Below are 26,316 nucleotides of genomic sequence, written 5' to 3' on the forward strand. Positions count from 1 at the left end.
CTTGTCTCTCGATCCTACCGAGAGACAAGATGGCGGCCGCTACGGACTGTTTGGAATGTTTACAGACGCCGAAAAACCAATCAGCTTCGCAAACCTCCGTAACGCGAAAAGTACGAGAAGCGGAGCGCTGTTACAGATATATATCTTTTTTTGAACGTTAATTTCTCAAAATCCACTAGAGCACATATATTGAGACCTAGCAAAGGCACATCGGGCTACCAGTCCCTACAATTTTGCCAAGTTTCGTGCAAATCCATTCAGCCGTTCGATTATTATTATTATAATATTTTTTTTGCCCCGCGGTGCCCTTTTAAAACCTCCACATCAAACGTAGGGGGTCACCGACGATCTAATATTCCCCCTTATGGTCATTTGCCCCTTCGCTTTGGCCTCCTCTTGTCTCTTGATCCTACCGAGAGACAAGATGGCGGCCGCTACGGACTGTTTGGAATGTTTACAGACGCCGGAGAGCCAATCAGCTTCGCTTCGCAAAGCTCCGTAACGCGAAAAGTACGCGAACCAGAGCGCTGCCCGGTCCGCTGTTACAGATATATATATTTTTTTAAACGTTAATTTCTCAAAATCCACTGGAGCACATATATTGAGACCTACAAAAGGCACATCGGGCTACCAGTCCCTACAATTTTGCCAAGTTTCGTGCAAATCCATTCAGCCGTTCGGGCTAAAAGTGAGGCCAACCGCCCTATGGAAAACTCAATGTTAAAAACACGTTTTGGGACCCCCCTTTTTTCTCGGCCCCCCCTTGACGAACCCCCCCCAAATTTTCAAGGGCTGCTCAGAAACAAAATGTGCCATTTTCCTGAAAATTTCAGCCAATTCCGTCCACAAACGCCAAAGTTATTAGACATAGGATTTTTTCTCTATGGGTTTTTTGAAAATTCTAACTATATATACCTACTGGCGACCGCCAGTAGGTAATATATATCTATATATATATAGATATATATATATTAGATATATATATATATATAGATATAGATAGATAGATAGATAGATATATATAGATATATATATATAGATATATATATATAGATAGATATTCATTCACTGAAAAAAACCAAGGTTACTGGGACGTTATAGTTAGGAAAGAGAACATTAAAGAACTTTGGAAACTCACTGAAAAAAAACCAGAGGTTACAAATGTGAAGTACTGGGTTTTTCAGAACCGGTACTGAACCGGTAACCCAGCGGTGCCAAGGACAACACCCTAAGACTTCGGGTCCTTCCTGTTTCAGACTACAAAAACACAGAGTCTTCTAGGTGAAGTCAAAGATCGAGTTTATTGGCTGCAACCAAGTAACAGGCGTCCTAGAAGTACAACACGTTGTATATTCTCAGGAGACTGCTCAAACTTACAAAGCCAGCCTTCTCTTTTTATACAAAATATTACGCTTTAGGCAAACATTCTTTGTTTTACAGTTGATCATTCACATATTTCCACTACAAAGAAAAAGCAGAGTCATGATGACAAACCCATATTTCAGTTTGTTCAGCCCACAATCAATTACCCGGCAAGGCCCAGTATTTTCATCAGATATCGACGAAACCCCAATAAAAACGGGCACCTCCTCCTCGTAAAGCAAGTCATAAAGTAGGAAACCGGGACAGGTGTGTGCAAGATTAGAAAGGGCTTGTGTGCGATGAAAGGTTTCTGACTTGTTGTGCCCTGATACTATCTCGTTCGGCCACTGGGAGAGGAACTAACCGAACAGGTTTGGCCTTGGGCAGTGGAGTCAGCTTGCCCAGGTCGTAGAGAAGTCAGGAAAGGTGTTCGTGTCCTTCAGGATCGGGTTTGGCCTTAATCATTGGCCTATGTGAGGGCAACTCACAAAATGGCTGCCGTACACAAAATGGAACCCGAGGGTTCAGGACGAAAACTGCGATTTCAAGGTGAAATCGTCACTCGATATGACAAATGCTTGTGCATAGTGTACTAGTCATTCCCGGTCTTCTGATATCAAAATCGTCATGATACGGTGATGTTTATAACATGGGTCCAGAATTTCAAGTACTACAGACCCTCCTTTTGCCCTTACATAGGCAATAATCTATACTCATGCTAATCTGAGTCCAGGTCTATATTCGTAAAATCATTGAGATGTTGCTGTAGCATCATCCTATTACTTAACTCGTCCCTCGATACAGGTTTCCTTACACACGATGTAGCACAGAGGCCACATATAGCAGGAGCACACTGTACGCACAGACAGAACAGGAAAAGGATGGCTAAGACCATCCCAATGACCATCAGAATTTTCCATCCCCAGCCGGATACCAGTTCCCAGAACCATCCCATTAACGACCAATCTCCTTTGTCTACATGAATAGATTCAGAAATCTTATGCAGTTTGGAGATGGCCTGGTACACTGTTGGAGCGTTATCTGGAATGAAAACACAGCAACTCGATTGGTCTGCAAGTATGACGTCTAACGCGACCCTGTTCTGAAGGGTCATAAGACGATCCGACTGGAGCTCAGCAGTCAAGTTACTAAGGGCACCGGCAGTTTCAACCACAGTGGATTCAACCACCCTTGTCAATTGCCTTATGTTCCTGCTGTTAACCATGGGTCCCCAGAACGGCAGAAAACCCTTCACGAAGTCTCCAAATTCTTGTCCCGCAGTGTCTTCTTCACTGAAGACACCTCTAACTATCCTTGTCTTATGGTAATCTGCCGCAGCTGTGTAGGTGGGAGGCAATAGGAACGAAACAAAGCAGGTGCCCGAAAAGTCAGGGGGCAACCATGTATAGGCTCTATCATGGCAGATGAAATGGGTACCTCTAGCTGCTAGGAACGAAGGGGAAGTCTGGGACGCAAAAACATACGTCCCAGTACAGATACTCTTCCCTAACTGAGCTCTGGGATTCTTGCCAATACCTTGCAGACATAAGTGACCCTGATGGGGTACAATCCCAATCGGGGAAGATCTCTTAGCTTGCTGTTTCTCACTCAGAGTAACTCCATATCCGGTCACGTTCCATCCTATATATGCTAGTGTCTCATCTCTCGGGATAGTCTCATAGGAGATATCTTCCTTAATCATATCTACTATACCCTTGACTAGAGCACTATTCTTAGGATTGTCTGTCACAGAACGTAGGGGGTAGGTCTCATGTGCGTAGATGAACATTGTTCTGTATGCCCACACAGAACCATTATGGCTCAAAGGCAGAACCAGATAAGGGATACCTTTATCCATTGTGTGAGGCATAAGACCACACACCCAACAGTTAGTCGTGTTCATTACTAGTTGGTGTTGGTGTAAAAGCTGAACGAAGGAGTTATTAATAAACTCTAATCTCCTAGCGGATTCATGTTCAGGAAGAGGTTGAAAAGAATGTGAGGAAATAGTAGTAGGAGGAGGTATGGGCGATGAAGTGGGTGCAAATGTCACTCGAAAAGAGAATAAAACATATCCTATAAAAAACATCATTACACTGAACAGCATGAAAATACATAATATCAAAAAACGTTTCTTGGTCATCCTTCTGCAAATTGTAGTCTTAAAGTTCATTTGTTTGGCAGGTCTCTCCATCTCGAAAAACTCCATCCTCTCTAAAATGCTGCTCGCGATGGTAGGGTGTTCTATGCTAAGGGATGCTTCTGTCAGTCCAGGGCAACTCCCTTAGACCAACCAGAACCGTCGACCTAACGTCTTCGGCTGCACCCCAAAGACTTGGGCAACCGCGACCCTACAGCTGAACCCGGATGGTGGTTCGAAAAACAAAAATAAAAAAGTTTCTCAGATGAGAGAGCTGCACTTTCAAAATTTAGCAAAGAAAAGGAACATTTTATTTGTCCATAGTTCTCGGCCTCAGGTTATAGCGTTGCTTCCCAGATACTGTCTGGTCTTGAAACAGGAGTTCAGGCTCTGTAGTGTCCAATCGATTTGATGGTGGCACAGCTTCATGCAAGAGATTGTCGCTTTCTTTTTCAGAAATTGTTCCTTTTACACGTGCATCACTGAAAGGCAGAAATCGAGGCACAGTTTCAGTCTCTGAGTCAGCGACACCCTCCTGGACCCACCGGTCGTACGGTAGAGGCAGAGGCACCCTCTTGCAGTGTACACCGTGGATCCAGTGCTTCTTCCCTTCCACTCGAACGGCTGATCTTGTTGAGAGAAGGACTAGGTGAGGGCCGGTCCACCGGGGCTGGTCATTCGTTCTTCCCTGGAAATTCTTGACCAGCACCCAGGATCGATCAGATGTCCTGGAGCTTCAGAGACCTGAGGCAGAGTATCGTGAACCTGTTGGTGTAAAACACGCAATTTAGCCGTCAATTTGTATAAATAATCAAGCAGTACAGGGTGTTCGATCTCACTGAATTTTTTCGGCCTTGGCACTCCCCATATGTTGGCCGGACGGCCGAACACGATTTCTTAGGGACTAAGTCCCACTCGCGAATGCACAGTCATTCTGGTTGATAGGAGTGCTAAAGGCAGAGCGTCAGGCCATTTAAGACCAGAGCTCGCTTGAATTTTGGCCAATTTCAGTTTTAACGTGCCATTGTAGCACTATACTAGTCCAGCTGATTGGGGGTGATTTGCAGCGTGGAATTTTTGCTGGATACCTAGCCCTTCACATACTTTCTTCATCACTCGACCCACAAACTCACTTCCATTGTCACTCCAGACCATTCTCGGCATTCCAAACCTAGGGAAGAATTCTTTGACAAGGGCTTTGGCTGTGGATAAGGCAGTGTTGTCCTTTAAGGGATACGCTTATACCCATCCTGAAAAGGCACAAACAACGAGTACGTATTTCAGATTGTTGCACCTTTCCATGTGGATGAAATCTAGCTGCAAAACCTCGAACGGATACGTAGGAGGCGCAAAATGACCAGCTGGAGTTGGGGTTCCCCTACCAGGATTGTATTTCAGACACACCATACAATTCTTGACCACATTCTCTGCACACTTGGGAATTCCAGCATTTTGCCATACTGAAGCCAGCAACTTACAAATCCCTTTCACACTGATGTGAGCCATTCCATGGGCCATTGTAACCACCGCAAGCACATATGCATCGGGTAACAACCATCGCTGATGTCTGACAATTCAACCCAACAACCATTCGCATCCAATTTACCCGTACTTTCTCTCCACACACTCAATTCTTTCTCTGTAGCTTCAGCTTGAATAGACTTCACACTCTCTATTGTGTCTTCACACATTCCAATGTCACCAACCCATCTTGCAGGGCCTGCAACATACATTCGACTCATCACATCCCTTGCTGTTTCTTTTGCGACTTCATCAGCAAATGCATTTCCACGACCAACATCATCAGTCACCTTCTTGTGTGCACTGCATTTCACAATCGCAACTTGCAATGGCAAGGTAAGTGACTCAAGGAGCTCATTCACCAATTGACCATGCTGTATCTTAGCTCCATGCGAAGTCAGGAACCCACGTTCTTTCCACAATCGTCAAACTGTGAGCCACACCAAACGCATACTGGCTGTCTGTATATATGGTCCCTTTCATTCCTTTCGACAACACACACGCTCTCGTAAGTGCAATCAATTCTGCTGCTTGAGCTGAATTATGTGGGATACGTGCAGCTTCAACAATCTTATGCAAAGTCGTGACAGCATATGCTGCAGTCGTATCACCATTCGGAAGCTTGAAGCATGAACCATCCACCCATAAGGTACCATCACACTTCACAAGAGGAGTGTCCCTAAGATCTATTCTCCCTTTCGTTTCTTCTTCTGTTCTGAGAAAACAATCATGCTGTTCAGAAGCATCTAACTCTGCTACAATTGGCAACAACGTAGCTGGGTTAAGCGTGTTGCATCTTTTTATGTGCACATGACTCGCTAACAGTGTCAACTCGTAACCTGACATCCGAGCACTAGTTAAGTGCTGTGTCTTGGTTCTGTTTAACAACGTGTCCACTGCATGTGGAACCATCACAATTAATGTATTATTCATTACTAAACCAGCAGACTGTCTAATAGAAACAGCTGCTGCTGCTGCTGTGGCTCTTAAGCAACTCGGCAACGCTTTAGCTACCGGATCTAAGGCTGATGAAAAATACGTGCATGGACGCTGCCTGTTCCCAAACAACTGTGTCAACACTGACAATGCACAACCTTCTTTCTCATGGACATACAATGTAAAAGGCTTACTGTAATCGGGGGTACCCAACACAGGAGCCGAACATAATGCATTGCGCAATTCGGAAAAAAAAATCTGACACTCTTCAGACCATGGGAGGGGGTTCGTGTATCTTTACAAGTTAATGCCACCAGGGGTTTGGCCATCAAAGAAAAATTCGGTATCCATTGTCTGCAATATGATGTAATACCCACGAAAGCACGCACTTCTCTCTGTGTCTTTGGCACACTCAATTTCGCTATTGCCTGAATTCTTTCTGGGGTCAGTTTCCTTCCCTCCTTCGATAAGAGATGACCTAAGTAGGTCACTTCTTGTCGACAACATTGCAATTTGTAAAGAGACACTTTGTGATGTAAATCAGACAAATGACGCAACAACGACAACGTGGCTTCTTTACAGATTTTCTCAGTATCTGCAGCAACAAGCAGATCATCAACGTACTGAATAAGGGTAGCGCCATCAGGTAAAACAATCATATCAAGTTGTGTTTTCAGAGACTGACTATATATTGATGGACTTTCACAGTAGCCCTGGGGAGCGCGTTTGAAGCGGAAGCTTCGACCTCCTAAACTGAAGCCGAAAATATCCCTACTCTCTTCGGCAATCGGGATGCTGAAGAAAGCATTCTTTAAGTCAATCACCGAGAACCAAGTAGCGGAAGCTGGAATCATCGTTAATAAGGCAGTGATATCAGGGACAACTGGAAATTGTAGCACAACTATTTTGTTCACTTCTCTAAGATCAATCACAAACCTGTAGACAGGTGGCTGAGAAGGATCAGTACGCTTCAGAACAGGACTATTGCAAACGTTGCCTCTTGCCTCTTCAATTACATCTTTTTCAATCAAATCATAAATGATCGCTAGCAACGCTTTTTCACCTTCACTAGATATTTTATATTGGGGAATGCGTGGCATTTTCACATTGGCTTTCAATGTCACAACATATGGCGGTATTTCCAAAAGACCCACATCATTAGGACCAGTAGCCCAAAGAGTATCAGGAAGAAATGACAATTCTGTTGGAAGTTTGTCCTTTGACAAATACATTTGAGAAACCACTTTCTTACCCAGTGTAAGTTGTACTCCCGAAGGAGAACAATACAACGTCTCATACAATCTTTTCAACAAGTCCAATCCTAACAAGTTTTCACCACAACCTGTCGTTATTCTAAGGGGTGCTTCGAATTCTCAAGGTCCAACAGAAAGGGACATAGGACTAGAAACTGGGTTTCTAACTGGGGCGCCAGAAAAACCTACTGAGACATTCATTTCGCCAGACAAAGGTGCGCCAGGGAGTTTAAAGTGCATATTAGAACTCTTTGTAGCACCAGTATCCAACAGAAAAGGCTCTGACACACCTGATGTAATCACCTCAACATAAGGTCCACTCTGATCTACTGGAACTGAAACAACTCCCTCTCTTTGTCTATGGCTGTCCTAGCAATCATTACCTTCCATATTCTCATCTTCTGCATAGTAGTCATCAGCATAGTACTGAGGTGTCCTACCAGACGCGTTATTCTGCTTATCAAAACTATTCATTGAATTCTGAGATGGAAAAGAACGCGCGTTCTGGTGGAAATTTCCACGTCCTCTACCTCTAGGCGCTTGTGGAGTACCTCGACCTCGTGCGCTAGAAACACCATTCATACGCTGTAACAAAGCAGGGCAGCTACTTTTAAAATGGCCCTCTTCTTTACAATATGCACACTGATTAGGGCCTACAGGAAAACGTTGTTGAGGATATTCGGTCCTTTGCATGTTTCTCTGAAACTGCTGAGGCGGCTGATAGTTACTCTGGCCACCACGAGGCGGGTACGCCTGCTGTAAAAGAACCTTTGTTTTTAACTCTTTCGCTTTCTTGTCTGCTCTATCTTTCTCATCTTTATCTCTATTTTCGTAATACTGGGCAGTAGGGCAGTAGCCATTATCTGTGCTGAAGAGGAAACGGCCCACGAACTCTCTGAATCTTTCAATTTCTTACACAATTCGGGAAGCAAATTGTGCACAAACTTGTCAACGAACAACCGTTGCCCACCTTCTGTACTCGTATCTTGACCACTGTGGTCGATAAACGTCTCTTCAAACTTAGTGAAGAAATCAGAAACCGTTTCATCTTTCTTCTGCTTACACGCAGACAACTTATCCCAATTCACTCGCATCGCAGGCATTAAAGTCTTCATGTAATTAATGATCCTACCAGGGAGATCTGCTACTAAAGGTTCGGGTTTAGCACCACCAACTTGTCTGCCATCAGCAGCAGCAGTATTAACCCATGTATCACCTAACTCTTGATCATGATCAACATGACGAATCTTTCCAAATAAAGGCTGTGGAACAACATTTCCAAACAACATGTCTATGTCGGCTAAATTCATAATACAAGAGCCTGCAGTCTGTGACAATTCCTTGTAATACCCTGCAGGATTTTTACGGGGATCAGGCAATGTCTGTTTAATGGCCAAAACTTCAGCTCGCTTCCATGGAACATGTACCCAGACACGCTGAAAGTGTGCTGGAACATCATCAACGTGATTAGCTACATCAGCCGCAACGGCGTCCTTCCATACTGGAGGAACTTCTCTCATTGGGTATTGTCTTACCTTCTTTTTAACAGAGGAATCTGACTCAAACGACGACCGAGAAACACCCTCACTCCTGAATGATAACAATGTCGCAACTGTTCTCTCAACATCGGTACCCACAATCGTGCCTTTTGCAAAATCGAACCAGACACGACACAACTCAGGCGGATTAGGCTCTAAATCATTTTCCTCTAAATCCTCACAAAGAAAAGTGCACATTTTCTAAAAAACGTATCTCTGTTTCGGTGCTTCCCACTGATGGAAGACATCCATAACAGACTCTAGCTCATATCTCATCGGGTCAGTAACCCATTTATGTGCCAAATAATTCAATGTTTCCTTCTCCCTAGAATCAGGCAGTTGGCTACGTAACTGTTTACGCTCTGAGACAGGAGATACACCTGTTGCTCCAAAGAGAGGATCTAGAAGGCTAGTAACAGTGCTTGTCATTCTCTGGCGAACAGAGGGAGGGGTCGACGAAAGGACAGGCGGAAAAGCAGAGTGAGGCAAGGCAGATGCAGAAGCAGTGTCAGGAGGAATACCAGGAGTGGTAGTCGATATAGTGGTCAAAGTTGTAGGAAGTAAAGGCAGAGCAGATGTCAAAGTCGGTGGCCCTTGAGGAGGCTGCACCGGAAGAGTAGGAGCCAACTGAAGAGCAGCTTGTTGTTGTGGAAGAACTTGGGGCACAACAACCGGAGGTTGCACAACTGAAGGTTGCGGAGGTGCAGTAGCACTCTGCGCATGGGGGGTGGCGAACTCAATAAGTGAGACATTAAAGGATCTTTCTCAAGTTCTTTTGCTGCATCCTGTTGGAGAGGTGGCAAAACTGGATAACATTTATCGATCGCCATTTTACGTTGCCTATGCAACTGCTCGCTCATCTGTTCTTCTTCGTTATCTTTAAACTGCATAGCAGCTTGCATTATCGAGATACCCTTTTTTCTTTTATTTTTCTTCTCTAATTTAATTTCCTTCTGTTTGGCTTCCTTTCGCCATAGGCGGAAAGAGTCAAACATCGCCGGCCGGGCTTTCTTCTTAAAAAGTTTCACCTCGAGATGATCTAAAACCTCCGTGTCAAAGCTACCATATTGGGGCCATTTTAAAACACCATCCTTCCTGGTGTATCGGATCCATACTTCATTATATGCGATGGGGCCCACGCCATGTTTCACATATAGTTCATAGGTTGGAGTTCCAATCGGAGGAACCGGACATGAGTCCTCCAATCGGGAATCCCTATTACAACCAAGACAAAACAAATTTTCAAGTCTGCTAAGACCAGGCATCTTCGCTCACTAGTCTAGCTTCAAACTTCAAAGGATTATCGATTACGATAGTCTCGTGAATACACGAATCCCTCGGCTTTGGTACTTGCAAGTTCCAAATCAAAGATCCCAAGGGGATACCTAAACTAAGGACTGGGAGACGCTCCACTTATACTTAACTGAGGTATCGATGACGTCACCAGAAGACTCGTCTATCGTTTCGCTCTACCAATCATCAAGGGTCCAAAAGAGGGCGATAGTCAGGGCAGCAGTCCTTCGTAGCCGTCGGGAAGCGGGGAACTTCGTAGCAAAGACTTTCGGACCACGTCGACATGCAGGGGTCGATGAAGTGGCGGCCTTCCTCCAGAATTTTCACACAAAGCTCCTCACGAACCTCTGGATTGGACCGGTACCGCTGATATCGCCCCACGTTGGGCGCCAACTGAAGTACTGGGTTTTTCAGAACCGGTACTGAACCGGTAACCCAGCGGTGCCAGGGACAACACCCTAAGACGTCGGGTCCTTCCTGTTTCAGACTACAGAAACACAGAGTCTTCTAGGTGAAGTCAAAGATCGAGTTTATTGGCTTCAACCAAGTAACAGGGGTCCTAGAAGTACAACACGGTGTATATTCTCAGGAGACTGCTCAAACTTACAAAGCCAGCCTTCTCTTTTTATACAAAATATTACGCTTTAGGCAAACATTCTTTGTTTTACAGTTGATCATTCACATATTTCCACTACAAAGAAAAAGCAGAGTCATGATGACAAACCCATATTTGAGTTTGTTCAGCCCACAATCAATTACCCGGCAAGGCCCAGTATTTTCATCAGATATCGACGAAACCCCAATAAAAACGGGCACCTCCCCCTCGTAAAGCAAGTCATAAAGTAGGAAACAGGGACAGGTGTGTGCAAGATTAGAAAGGGCTTGTGTGCGATGAAAGGTTTATGACTTGTTGTGCCCTCATACTATCTCGTTCGGCCACTGGGAGAGGAACTGACCGAACAGGTTTGGCCTTGGGCAGTGGAGTCAGCTTGCCCAGGTCGTAGAGAAGTCGGGAAAGGTGTTCGTGTCCTTCAGGATCGGGTTTGGCCTTAATCATTGGCCTATGTGAGGGCAACTCACAAAATGGCTGCCGTACACAAAATGGAACCCGAGGGTTCAGGACGAAAACTGCGATTTCAAGGTGAAATCGTCACTCGAATATGACGAAAATGCTTGTGCATAGTGTACTAGTCATTCTCGGTCTTCTGATATCAAAATCGTCATGATACGATGATGTTTATAACATGGGTCCAGAATTTCAAGTACTACAGATGGTATAGTTAGGACATAGAATGATAAAAACCTTAGAAATTCACTGAAGAACCAAAGATTAAAGAGACATAATAGTTAGGCTCAGATTTCATTCGTACAAAACCAGTGAAATTCAGCAGTCATAGTTACATTGGCCAACTATAACTTACTCTTGAATGATATTCTTGAGTAGTGAAAAAAAGAACTGCTTTCCTCCTCAGATTCGATGGTGCCATTACACACACACACTCAAGAATTGAAGTAATACTTATTCTGTATTCACAACTCCTATAGATTCTGAAGACTCTTGGTTAGAAACCCATTTTGACTCCATGTGCCTTAGTAATTTGTTCACAGTTGCCTCTTGTTTCTTGTGTTGTGATACTTTCAACAGCATTTTAGTTCCTTGGGGTTTTATACTTTTATATGCTGCATTGCCACTCTTTTCTTCTCATATAAATTGCTATGACGTACTTAAATGCGCTATTCTTAAGCTGTAAAAAACTGATACCAGCGTAGCTAAGATGCACTTACATAATACATATAGGTTTTTCTTGTTATCATCACCTAAAAACTTGGTGTAATGTCAGTTTTTCTTCACTTCGGCCAAATTCCAAGGCTCTCATTAAATTACAGAAGCACATTTAACAGTTTGGAAATCAACCACTTCCTAAATTGTAGTCTCAAAACACTGGGTAACAGTAATTGTTTAAAAATAGTTTCCAATCTTGTCGCTCAAATCCCTGTATAATTTGATCCAATGCAAGTCAATCTCAAAACAAAGGTCTGTGAAATGGGACCTTTAGGAGTAGAATCAGAAGCTGCCGAGTCTGGAACTGGGAGCCAGATTCGAGACCCGGCTTTGCCTCAACACATTGTGATTCTGGGGGAATCACTTAATCACCCCCGTGCCTAAAAGCTAATGAATGTGACCTAGTGTAATGTACCTAGTGGTCATGTAAAGCGCTCCAGTAACTTTGGGTCGAGATTGCACCATATATAACTACAAAAAAACCATTCAGTTCTGTATCTATGACTTTTTATACAAAAGAGGATTACACAAAGGGATATATTTTAAAGATGAATGAGTTTTGCTTAATGCATGCACGGGTATTTTCTTTACAGCATGAATAGATTGTACCATGTGTCCGAATATTCATTGTATTTTTCACTTTTTCACTTTTTTGTCTCTATACCTCAAGTTCAGGTTTTCTAATCATGTTGGACAGTTCACATTGTACACATCTGGATTTCTTTACAAATGTGGCTTAGTGTGGATGACTGTGTTTAGAAATCTAGATAACCAGTTTTATATTTTTTTAATCTCTGCCATCTTCGCTCACCATTTCTATTATGGATAAAAAGAGCACACAAGAGTGAAATTTTATGAAATGCATATACCATTGTATGTGCTTAATATTCACAGAAACTTGTATATATTGTTGAGTCTTTGTGACGAGTATTTTAATTTTAAATTTGCTTCACAGCTAAAGAATACTGCAGGGCCTTATTTTCCTATGAGGGTTCAAATGACGATGAACTTAGCTTTAAAGAAGGAGACGTTATCACCTTAATAAGTAAGGTAAGATGCTTAAATGTGTATTATCATATTTGAACATTTAAACTATATTGCCATGGATAGTTAATCAGGTTTTTTTTCTGTAATTGGTGGGTATTGAGCAATCTCTAAGATATGTTGTAAGTGATTTATACACCACTTATGTATCCTAAAATAAGGACTGCACAGTTGGTGACTAAAACAATTCACACCACTCCTATGAGCCTCATTAGAAATGCAATGTCACAAATCTACTCCAAAAATATATTAAATCTGGTATTTAACCCTACAGACATTGCTCTTTTTAATAATCTGTGTTTCCATGCAACAATTTATTTGCATGCAGATGTTAACATTGACATCACTGTTCCCCATTATTAGAAAAACCCTGAAGCACTAGTGCGCTGAATCATATTCCAGAAAGACTTAAACTTATTGAAATGATGTGTCCCCCTTGACATTTTCTAGCTATCCATGGCAGTACTGCTAGATCTGCCTCCCCCCTACGTAACATTGGACCGCCACTACTAAGGCTACAGTTGAGACGTGTCATTGTTCATGCACAAAACTGATTTCTATCCTTGTTTGATGTCCGTATAAAAATAGTATGAACCCTGGTATAGGAAGCAACGTTTATTGTCATTTCTCCAAAAAAATGTGATTTGTAAAACTCCCCGAATTTCACTTGAGTACCAAAACCATGCCCTAAAACATTTTTCATGTGCAGTGGATGTGCTCGATATTCTTGATATTTGTCCCTGTTCCTAGGAAATGCAGTTGCACTTTTCCTAGTGGAGTAAGATCAAAGCTGATTTGAACAAGGATGCTTCCTGTCTTGAGTATCCGAGTGAGCAAAACATTGGACTGGTAGGCGACCTTAGTTGATTACCACTGACTGAGATTGATTCAAACATTCCACTTATCTCATTTTTCCCCCACTCAGTTTAGTACCCTGCAGCCTATTTGACCATTTGAATGATTCTCTGTGGTAGTTGAACATTTAAGGCCACTTTGCTACATGGACTTGGTAGTAGCTCCAGTGTATTTAAATAAAATACTAAAAGAATAATGATTCGAAGTTTAATCATGAGAGCATTTGAAAACCTTACCCAGTGAACCATAATTTGCTGCCTGCGCCAGGTGTGAAAAGGGTCAGAAATACACATATTAATCGTGAAACAATACTTGTTGACTCTGCCAAGAGATAGGCGATTTCTAGGATACCACCAGTTAGTATAGAAATGTCACATTTGTGCCCAGCATTGTGCCCAGCAAGAGTCATTTGTCTGGTGGGTAAAGTGCTTATCGCGCTCCTCTGCCATGTTAGGTCAAACGGTTACAAATTGAAAAAGAGGAGCAGGACCAACTGCAGCACTCAATTATTGATTTGTTCAATTAATCCAAGATTCCATTGTCTAATTGTCTAATCAAAGTTACAGGATCACATGGAGCGCCCATTTTAGCAAGTTTTCTGTAAATTTTTATTGAAAATGGTGTGAAGTCCACAAGTGTCGCAGCATTGGTCCGCTAGCTATCGACTTAAGTGCTGCTTTGTTTCTCAAACCTAGAATCTTGAATTCCCTTCCCCTTAATCTTAAAGATTCACAAAATCTTCAATTTAGAAAGGTTTTGAAAACCTGGCTTTACAACCACTAGCCATGTCCTATATTTTACAGTTATACGGCTCCTTCCCAAGGCAACGCCAAGACACCTACGAGTAATATATAAAATGTATTAACAAAACATAGCATAAACCCAATACTTATTTAATAGTATTAATGCAGAAGTCTCAGCCCACTTAACGTGCAGATTGTCTAACATTTTAGTATAAAACTGGTTCATGTAATGAATCTTGTAATGAGTACAATAGAGATAGAAATGATAGGCATGTTAGACCAACAAAATAGTGTACTTGATTAGAGTTTTGGCTCTGCAAATACTCGAACTGGTTGATCATTCCCAAATGTATCATTTGGTTGTCTCAGTCAATACATCTTTGACAGTCTCAATTAGCATCTGCTACCCTCTGCTATAGGATTGCTGATCAAATATCATAAGGTCAGGAGTCCTTCTATTCATATTTTATTCCAACAGAGTCCCTGGTCCATTATTGACCAGAAACAATCGTTGCATTCAGCTCTGCTGAAAATAGCAACATACTGTTAGTGTCTTTGAAGATTAATTTAAGGCAAGAATTTGTTATTTTAATAATTGTTTTGCCCCTTGGTGGAAGTGGCTGTTGGCAAACACCACTTTCTATGCACTATGCATCTTAGATTCGAATCCTATAAAGTGGGTTGCAATTAAGAATAGATTCAAAATGTATAAATCCTAATAACGCTTACGTAATATTTGTGAAATGGGTGTTAATAGTCCGGTGTTCTGATCTACCCCTCCCAGGCCATGCACTGCTATGCTTAAAATCGTAATATAAGTTGTAGAATAAATAAGCTCAAATGCCCAGTCTCTTCTAGATATTGTGTTGTCTTAGACAGATTCATTTTTTGATGAAAAATCTTGGTGCAAAAACCCTGCTAGAATTACATGATATGCCAGTCTGAGAAAGAACCGCCCATTACTAAAGATAAGGTTTTCTGTTCTGTGTAGTACTACTGCTGCTTGTAAAACCGCGTACTCATTTGCCCTATTCATACGATGTTTCATAGTGTTACTAGTAGTTGTTCCCTAGTATTTGATTAGTAAAGTTCATCATTCAAGCACAAATCTGCTGTCAGATCATGGCAATTCTCATGTTTACCTGCCACTTAGACATTCGAGGGAGTGAGGCCTATTGTTTGCTGTCACTGGTCTCCCGCTTTGAAGCTATATTTCAAAAGCTTGATTTTTGGGCCGCGAGGGTAGAAAAACCGCACAGAATGACTTACTGGTGAATTGTATCAAACAGTGCTATACTGTTTGACTGGTTAGAGATCCGTGGTGTTTTAATTTAACAATGCTTATCTGTTCCTGACGTGTACTCGGTCTTTGTTACAAATTTTTGATGATAATAAAGTTAAGCAGCACTTTACTTGTTAACCTTTTCAACTAGGACACCGGTGATGTTGGATGGTGGAAAGGAGAGCTGAATGGTAAAGAGGGAGTCTTTCCAGACAACTTTGCTGCTATAATACAAGATGCAGAAAAAGATGTAAGTCGGTATTGTTGTTGTGGTGAATTACGCTGGTCTATTTTATGCCACTGATTCATTACAAGTATTTTGCTTTGGCATGCCTCCATTTTGTGAACTTCATCCCCTGAATAAAATTCCTTCATGGGAGCACAGTTGATGGTCTTCATACCCATTAAATCAGCACAGGTGCTTTGCAAACGATCACGTTTTCATGTTGGTGGCCTAAAACATTTGAAAACATTTTTTTTTTTTTGCTGCAATAGATTTGAATATTGCATTTCTGAATCCCTGTGATGTAATTTCATTTTGAATGTAGGTCGCAAAATTGAGCTAAAGAAAAATGAGCACAAAATGGTTAACCTGAGATAATTATTGGTAAATCTGGCACAGTTAAAACAATAACAGTAAGGAACACCAAACTTCCATTTTGAACATGCATTTCCCCTGTAAGTATTAATTAGGGATTGTAACAGATCTCTTTCCAGCTACACATTTTTATGGTGAATATACAGTTGACATTGGTGCACATATTTTAATTGCATGATGCCATCTTCATTTAAAGAAAATGTCACATTTTTGTTAATGATCTTTTTGCGTTAAATATGTTTTTAGCATTTAGCGGTTGCACTTTGCATGGGAGTAAAAGTCATGGTGTGAACTGTATCCTCCATTTTGAGATTAACAGCGTGGCAGGGATTTTCAACGCTTACCTTTATTTCCTGCGTGACCTTATTTTATTTTTTATTTATTTATAACATTTTGTAAAGTGTAAATTTGACCCGAGAGCATCAGAACGCTTTGCAGAGTTAGCACGTCAGCAATTATGAGGTGCATGTGAAGGGCATAAAAAAATACCATATACATAGTGACAACATATAAAAGAATACAGTAGGCAGTAGGATATGTGGACGATCTAGTTCGGAGGTAGTTATGGTAGCACAACAGTAATTACACAAGGTGCATATGGAGTAAATAAAAATTGCTTAGTGACAATGTATAAAAGAAGATAACAGTAGGGTTGTTGCAGGGATTCTGCACATACACAGAACTATGCGCAGGAAAACAGAACCTCGGTGTATAGGGGTTGTACCTTCCTACCACCTTAGTACCCAAAATCCTAAAACTGACTAGCTATAGTGTCTCATTTGTTCTTCTACAAAATCACGAAGCTGCAAATGATTAGACAACCCAGATCACAGCACTCCGACTCTCAGGAATCGCGGTAGCAAGACATACCTTAATTGATCTGCCTCAGTTACATCTGGACATAGGGAATCTGATTTGGACAGCCTCAGTGGAGCCTCCTGACTATCCTGAAGGTATTTACAAGCACAACATTTAATCTCTATTTTGAACACACCGGCGCTACACGCTCTGCCCTAAAGATGCAAAGCTGTCTGCTTTCAACCTATTCATGCGGCATGGCGACCCTCTAGCTTGTATCACTTTCCTTTACCTAAAATGGCGGGGGCAAGACAACGAAGCCATAAATCTCCTCCACTGCCCACCAAACGACCGTGAAGCTGCATACCAACGTGGCCACAGGTCACCCTAACAGAGATAAGGCTTCCTCCTCGCCTCCTGAACGGTTCGAAACCTAATCTCTCCCCCTTCCCTCCTAACAACATAGAGGATGGACTAACTTGACCTGCCCCGGAAAGGGAAGCTAGCTCCCTAAGGCACATCAACAATAGAGATAGGACTACTTTTGGCTCCCTAAATGCCACCGTGGTGGCCATCTTTGAATAGTTCACCACCGGAGCGGCCATATTAGACTAGTCGTCCATACCTATTGCCCACATTCTACCATACTGCCCCGCAACCACACAAGCTCCCCACCTCTTCTACCCACGCCTCTTCCGCCATGGAACGCTTGGGCGAGCACACCTACAAAATCATATACCCACCTGACCTCACCAAAAAAAACGCCAAACGTTACAAACATAATTTTCTAAAGGCACATCCCGAATTACCGTGTGTGGACACCTACTTCTCGTTGATCAACGGAGACACAAACAACGATATCATCTTTTACACTACACGGAGAGCACAATGGAGGAAAGCGTTCCTCTCCACACTCACTATTCACACCACCAAGAAATCCGCTCATGACCTAACTCTCTCTATCTCTCCATCCCTAGTCTTCCCAGGCAGAGCCACAATCACCATCTACAACAATGGGACCATTCTACTCCAAGCCAATGATAGGAACCTTGACCGACTAGACAACCTATTCCCTACCTTCTTAGAGCACATCGCCAGACGGCGGACCTCCACTCTGCACACATCAAGCTACACAACTCCCCCCAACACCAATATTCAAAATAACCTGCCTTGCCCACTGCAACCTCAGAATGACACACACCCCTCCCATCCCCCCGGTGCTATAGTTAGGATCACACCTGATGTTACCCCCCCTCTCCCCTCACCCACAGATGCAGTTCACTTCCCCCTGCACATCCAACTTACCCCCACCCACCCTTCCCCCCATCCCACACCTCTCGCTGAATCCAACATCACCCGGAGTATATCCCCCCCCCCGTGGCAGATCCTCTTCCCTCTCTACCCCCCCCCCCCCATTCTCACCCCTCACTCCCTCAAACGCCCAACTAGCACACCAGAACGTGCTTCCTCCCCTACAATAACACCCCCCACCTCTCCCCACCATTACTCAGCCCCCGCTTCCTCCTTACCACCCCTATTATCTTCGACCTTCACTCATCCCTCAACACACCGGCACCACCCCCCACCGACGCCACCACCACTACTTCCCACCCTCCCCCTACTTCACCCACACCTCTCACCTACAATTCATCGCACCCACCGAATACCACCCCACCCTTTTTAACAGCAGAACCCTCCACTAAGGCTAGCATACCCCACCTCCCCGCCCCAAATTCGCCTACTAACTTCCCTCTCAACGCCTCGCCCATGGCCCACATCACGAACATTAACACCAAGACACCTCTCGACCTGATTCTATCCACCCTCCTACAACTCAAAGACGAGCTCCGCACCATCAAAGAGTTTCTTCATACACCTTCCAGACAACATAGACCCACAACGACCACCACCGTATCCAACAAACGACGCACTCTCCCCACAGTCCCTCGCACTCCACGCCCTCTACACTGGCCCTCCATCCCCGTCCGCAACAACACCCACCGTCCCCGGCATGCCCTTAACTCCCTGTCGGACCACGACTTACGCACCCTCCTCTGCTCTTTTGGCCCAGGACCGGTAAAAGACATAACCCCCACTCACCTCCCCATACCTACTATTCTCTCAAATCCCCTTAGGCACCCAACACTAAACATCAGAAGCTCTGTCCCAAACAACCTCAGAAGAGTCCCCCTATCGCTAGAACACACGTCCTCCCCTCTCACCCCCAGACTCAAATGCATCCTTCTCAACTGCAGATCGGCCCAGAGACACTCCTCCGACATTGCAGATCTCGTCACATCAATGGATCTTGACCTAGCCATACTGACGGAAACCTGGCTAACTGAAGCCTCCACGCCCATCATGGATATACTAGTTCCCCCCAATTACCACCTCATCAGACTCGACAGGACCGTCAAGACGGGCGGGGGAATAGCATGCATTTTCAGGAGCAATCTATCCGTCACCAAAGTCACCTCCCCCTCCCTCACCTCCTGTGAACTCTTCTGCCTCGACATCTCCAGTGATGGCAAACCAGTATGTGCTCTACACCTCATCTATCACCCGCCGGGGGATAACCTCATCTTCTCTCAACAACTCATGGACACGATTACTTCCAACGCCGGTCGGCAGATCACTCAAATCTACCTGGGTGACTTTAATCTCCATTGGAACGATCAGAAAGACACAGTGGTGAATAGTCTTAAATCTTTCCTTAATGCGCTTGACCTCACCCAAATATGCAACAGCCCAACACATGATAAAGGTGCGATACTCGACCTTATCATCTCCAAAGAGGACTCTACCCAACTGGGGTCAATCCAACCCTGTGATTGGTCAGATCACCACATCATCACCTTCTTTATCAATGAAAAAATCAAACCCTCCCCGGCTCAACCCACCAAATGCAAGATCTGGAAAAGGGACATGAAGAATCTCAACCCTAACTCCCTACCGCCCCACACTTACAGGCTCCTCCTTCCACCTGCTGGCGTCTCTGATGTTCAAACTCTGACAGACCTCTACCTCGACTCCATGACCTCTATAATCAACGAAGCAGCCCCACTGCAACTAAAGAGAGTCTCCACCAAGAATTCGAACCCCTGGTATGACGGCAGACTCAACGAAGACAGGCGAGTTATGCGATCGGCAGAGCGCATTTGGAGATCGGATCCCTCATCACTACATCGCAAAAAGCTTAAGAACAAGAGAAATGCCTATTTTAGGAAAATTAAGCGTGCGAAATCTGACTTCTTTCGCCTCCAGCTTGACCAAGCGAAAAACCGACCAAGAAAATTGTTCGAACTAGTCAAAAGTCAAACAAAGCCGCAACCCTTACAACCAAACAACCCAACAAGCGATATCCCACACAGTGAAGACTTTTCCACCTTCTTCAAGCAAAAGACCGACAACATAAGGAATGATCTCCTCAATGATGTAAGCCAACACCCTGTGCACATCAGAATGTCTAACGCCCAGCCAAAAAACAACGCATCGTGGGCTTCCTTTGACATCTACTCAGAAGATGCAATACTCAAACTGCTCGGTACCCTGAAACCTTCTAATCACCTCACAGACCCCCTGCCTGCTAACGCGGTAAAAGACTTCACCACCATGCTCCTCCCACTCTGGACTAAAATCATTAACAGCTCCCTTCAACAAGGTCTCATCCCGGACTCACTCAAGGTGGGGCAAGTCACGCCCATACTCAAGAAACCCACAGCTGACCCGTCTGACCTAAACAATTACCGTCCCATCACAAACATCCCCACCTTGGCCAAACTGCTGGAAAAATATGTACAGCTTCAACTAACAGAACACATTGACAAGTTTGATCTCCTCAACACCCACCAATCAGGCTTCCGAGCGAAACACAGCACGGAAACGGCCATGACTCACATAATTGATGACGCCCACCAAATCCTTGATCGCAATGATTCATGCCTCCTCATCCTCCTTGACCTTTCCTCAGCTTTTGACACGGTCAAACATGAGAACCTCCTTGAGCTGCTAAACACTAGAATGGGTTTATCCGGGACTGTTCTCAAATGGTTCACGTCCTTCCTACATAACCGGACTCAGAAGTTCAAGATTAACAATGTGTTGTCCTCGCCTGTGCCAGTCGACTTAGGCGTTCCACAAGGATCCTCCCTTTCACCCACACTGTTCAACCTCATCATGGAACCGCTTGCCTCCTTTCTCCAAGCATCCAATGTACACTTCCATATGTATGCCGATGACACTCAACTCTACCTAAAGGTACAATCCCCGGATGATATCAAACTCCTGAATTACACTCTCACAAAGACCCAATCGTGGTTGGCCGACAACCACCTCAAACTAAATGCTCTGAAAACTGAGTTCCTTCTGATAGCACCCCCTGCGAAATCTACCACCATCCAACTTTGGCTCAACAACTTAACTGCACTCAATGTCCGGCCCACCATCGTGGACTCCGCGAAATCCTTAGGTGTCACACTGGACGCAAAGCTCAACATGCAACAGCACATTAGCAGAGCAACGAAAGGAGCTAATTTCCAAATCAACACATTGAGAAAGTTGAAACCCTTCCTCCCAGCCAAAGACTTCCAAAATGCAGTTCAAGCCCTAGTCATCCCCCGCATTGACTTTGGAATTGTGACCCGCAGTGGTCTTCCTTTAGCAACAACTGCACCCCTAAGAGCTTCCTTGAACGCTGCCGCGAGACTCATCACGGGCTCAAGAAAACACTCTCATATAACCCCTGACTTGAAATCTCTGAAATGGCTGCCCTTTGAAGCCAGAATACATCTGAAAATCGCTGTGATGACACACGCGGCTGTACACCACAATGCACCTAACTACCTCACTCAAAAGCTAACTATATCAGGAGGGTCGAGATCCAATAGAAGTTAAAAAAAACTTACTCTTGAAACCTCGCAGATTCCGGAAGGAAAAAACATACAAACGCTCCTTCTCAGGAATGGCGCCGAGGATCTGGAACGCACTCCCTCCCGAAACCAGGCTTATCTCCTCCACGGCCTTCTTTAAGAAAGAGGTGAAAGCCATCCTCATGGCTAAGTTCACCTGAACTTTAATGTCTGTTCCTCATTGACTTTCGTGCCGCTTGGGTATTACTGGTTTCATGATTGTCTAATGTCAAATAATGTCATATTTTGCATGACCTAGATTTGTTTATTCCTCTTGTTTGCCACAAGTACATGATGGTCATTCGATCCTTCTATGCTACTCACTAAATATCTATTATTAGACTATTCATGTTAGCCTACTGTATATCGAGGGCCCTTCCCCCTGCTCCCTGTAACTTTTAGATACTTATAGTATAAGTTCTCCTGATTTTTATCGTAATTGTATGTAAGACTCAGTATAGTCTTTTATTTTTCGCTTATCTGATTGTTTACTGACATTCTATTAGAACATGACTGCTATCCGATCATGTTACTGCGGTTTATATTGCACCCAATATTATGTCGCGTCACCCTCATGCTATCGTCACCCCCTGTTTCTGTGAAGCGCTCTGATATCTGTAAAGATCTTGTTCGCGCTATATAAAACTCTGAATAAATAAATAAATAAATAAATAAATAAATAAATAAAATACCCTTTCGCTCACTCTTTCGTACTTGTCCACAATAAGGATTGTCTGAGTCCTAGTATAGTTCAAAATGTTTATTTTAACTACGTGCTCTATAATGCAGTATACAAGATTCTCCTAGCTACAAAATGCATAAACCTAGAACAGTTAGCATTGTTACCATACCATAGAATATAAAGGGGTTAGTCACCATATACAGACAGTGGAAAAAGGACTTTAAGGCCTAACCACCCTCTGCTTGGTAAGTTTAGGTTTATTATATAAAGGAAGATCTCTGGGCTTCGTCAGCAGACCCCATACCATAGAGACTAGATGGTAGGTTTACATCATAGGAACAGCATAGCGCTTCTCCAAGGAAAGTGTTCCTCCAAGTGTGTGTAAACAACATGCATCCTCATAATATCAAAGCACGAGTCTCCAGCAGTGCCGCTGTGTTTATCATGTTTTGTCTAGGTTCTAGGGACTGACCAGAACAGAATAACAAGGGGCATGTTTATCAACTTTGCACATCGTGTTCAGACTAAACTCCAGGAGCAGCAGAGAATGCAAAATAAAGTCATGCAGTTACCTGTGCTGAAGAAGCAGCATAGCAGCAGAGTGTGACACTAACGGCCATAAAACAGGGTATGTGAACGATATCGTTCAGAAGTAAATTTGGTGGAGTGTTTCTGGAATAGGAGGTGTAGAGGCACAATTGTTTCCTGAAGTAGTGGTGTTAACCCCTTCTGCGCTCATGACAAGGTCAGCTCGTAATGGGCGTAACCTGCGCTGCGCGGATGACGAGCTGACCTTGTCACGTAACGTGGGATTTTTTAAATCGCAGCGCGCAGCGGGAAAACCGCTAGCGCGCATGCGGTTAAGGCTCTTTGGAGGGTGCTTAAGGCAAAGTAGTTAAGGGGGAGGTTTTAGGTATTTGTTGAGAAGAAATAGTTTACGTTTCTTTCTGAAGTGAAGAAATGATTGTCACATAAATCCTGCCACAGTGAATTCCAGATTCTCTGAGTATTCCCAGAGAAGGAACATTTGCATGTTTTTCTTTCTTAAATTTGGGATGAATCGGTAGTAGAGTGTTAGAGCTTCAAAGGGGTCCCTTTTGGCCGGCTTTTGTTAGTTTGTTAGCGAGGCAAATTAATTTTTCAGTCTAAAGAGCTTTGTGGGTTATGCAGGCCGTTTTGAATATTCATCTTGCCTCGATTAGTAGCCAATTGAGTCTCTCAAGTGTGGGAGTGATGTGATCAAAGCGACTCTCCCCAGTGAGTAGTTTGGCCACTGAGTTGAGTGTAGCTTTCTAAGGGATGAGGTGTGATTTAGGGTAGTCCGTGATCATTGTGTTAGTGTAGTCCTGCTTAGAGAGGACTAAGGGTTGCACCATGGACTTAAGGTCTTCAAGGGGGATGAAAGGTTTGATTTTTATTTGATTTTTCTAGATTTAGAATTTTTTTTTAAAGGTGATTCCACATGTAGAAGTCACTTTCAGCTGATGCATTAATATGCTCTTTCATGTTCAGGTTTCCGTCAAGTGTAATCCTTAGAGATGTAAAAGAGTTGGAGATTGATAGTTTGCAGTTTAATGCAGTGAGGTTGTCAAGCCAGATATGGACAGGATAGAACTTATCATTTGGTTGGATGAAGAAGAGTTGGGTTTTGTTGGGGTTGAGCTTAAGGTGGTTGCTTATCAGCCAGGATTATACTATGGATGTCATCATTAGCTGACAAGATTTCATGTATAGTTGGGTGTCATCTGCATAAAGATGGTATGCAGTTATGGCTTTTTCAGAATCTTTGTAAGGGGTTCTGTATATTGGTTGAATAAGGCAAGTGATAGGATTGACCCTTGGGAAACACCTTGTGAGGCTGGTGTTTCTGTTGAGTTGTTTAGTTTAATTAGCTGAGAGCGTTGATTCAGGAAAGAAGCAAACCACTTAAGGACTGTACCATTGATAACTGCACACTGTGAGAGGGTGTTTCGGAGAATGTCATGGTTGACTGTATCAAAGGCCGGTGAGAGGTCCAGGAGGACTAGGAGGCAGGCCTGGCCATCATCCAGAGATCTTTGTAGGTCACCGGTGATGTTCAGTATTGCAGTCTCTGTACTGCAGCTTTTTCTTAACCCTGATTGAAAGATGTTGTGCAGGTTGTATATTTCAATGTAATTGCTGCACATATTTTTCATTAGTTTTGGCAAAGCGAGGGAGGCTGATTATAGGTCTGTAATTTTTAAGGTAATTCTGGTCAGCATCTGACTTTGTGATGAGTTGCTGACTTGGTAGAGTTTGAGGGATGCCGGCATGGAGCCACTGGTAAGAAACAGTTCATAATTTTAGTCCATGCAGGCGAGAGATGATGTGTTTGATATTTGTGACAGGCACGGAAGGAAGGGGGTCAGAGAGGTGCAAAGTTGGCTTCATGCAAGTATTTGAGGACTTCTTTTATCGTAGAATTCCGTCCAAGCTCCCTCTCTTGTTCTGGATTGCTGAGGGACTGAGTTCAGTAATTGGCGTTATGGCATTGGATGTGCCCTCTTTGTTAGAGGGTGGGTGGGGAGGGTCAAGGCGTCCAGTGAGAGTTTGATGTTTGTTATTTTTTCAGCAAAGAATTTGGCAAACTCTTCACATCGCTTAGCGGAGCCGGTAATTGAGTGAGGTGGGATGGCGGACGTTTGCTGTTTGATGTTGGAGAGGTCATTAGTTCTGTTCCTGGAGTGGTCAAGTTGGGCTCGGAAGAAGGATGATTTTTCTCTGAAGATGTGGATTCCAGGATTTTTCAGCCACTCTAAGTTGTCACCTCTTTTTGAACCAGGATCTGGAAGGATACTTCTTGAGTTTTTGAGTTTCCGAGGGGCGATTGTTTCAAGAAGCTATGTCATTTTTGTGCTGTAGCGAGAGGTGAGATAGTCAGCAGAGGTGCGTTCAGGTGGAGTCCGCTTTTCCTAAATGCAGGTAAAGGCTTGGGTTTTCTCCTAATTCTGTTTCACTGGTCTTTATTGTTGTGGTCAGTTTTCTGCAGTTGGCCTCTGAAAGGATCTGTATCATGTTGGCTTATTGTGTAGAGAAAACAAACCAAGCAAGGAAACCTCTCCCTTGATCTTTCTTAGCTATCTATGCGTTGTTGAGAGTAAGAAACGAATCCTCCTCTTTCAGAGAATCCCTGTCAGTAGGCATAAACACTGATTGACCTACCGGTTTGGGATCCTAGGTCACTTTACAAAATACACATATGAAAGATGACCACATGCAAAGCTTTTCAGTAGGATAGTGCGCTTAAAATACAGTCTCTCAGTAGGCTAAATTGCTACAATACATTAATTTTTCATTTTAAAAAAAGGGGCAGTTAAACTAAATAGTCACTACCTTAGCAAAATGTGACAAAACTTTTTCACAATTTTTTAAAACTAAAAGAAAGGAAATGAAGCTCATTGTTAGAAAAAATGCAGTAATCTACATGAGAGCAAAAACTGATAATGTGCCATTAAGGGCTTAACACTTTGTTGCACCATACCCAACAGGTGACACTGCTGTTTTATTTTCTGCTCCTGGTAACTGGACCCTGGAGCACCAAGCCCAGCCAATTTTGGAAT

The 26,316-nt window shown here is 43.4% G+C and overlaps 1 protein-coding gene across 2 annotated transcripts in view; it reads left to right on the forward strand.

Moving 5' to 3' along the window:
• CD2AP (CD2 associated protein) overlaps nt 1-26,316 on the forward strand; it is an 802,607-nt gene that overhangs the window by 406,366 nt on the left and 369,925 nt on the right. For both annotated transcript variants that reach the window (XM_078647692.1, XM_078647691.1), the window contains exons 9-10: nt 12,782-12,876; nt 15,902-16,000. In XM_078647692.1, coding sequence (XP_078503818.1) covers nt 12,782-12,876; nt 15,902-16,000 — 194 coding nt within the window. The remainder of the gene's footprint in view (nt 1-12,781; nt 12,877-15,901; nt 16,001-26,316) is intronic.

This window comes from Lissotriton helveticus, chromosome 6, assembly GCF_964261635.1.
Source record: "Lissotriton helveticus chromosome 6, aLisHel1.1, whole genome shotgun sequence".
In the NCBI taxonomy this organism is placed as follows: domain Eukaryota; kingdom Metazoa; phylum Chordata; class Amphibia; order Caudata; family Salamandridae; genus Lissotriton; species Lissotriton helveticus.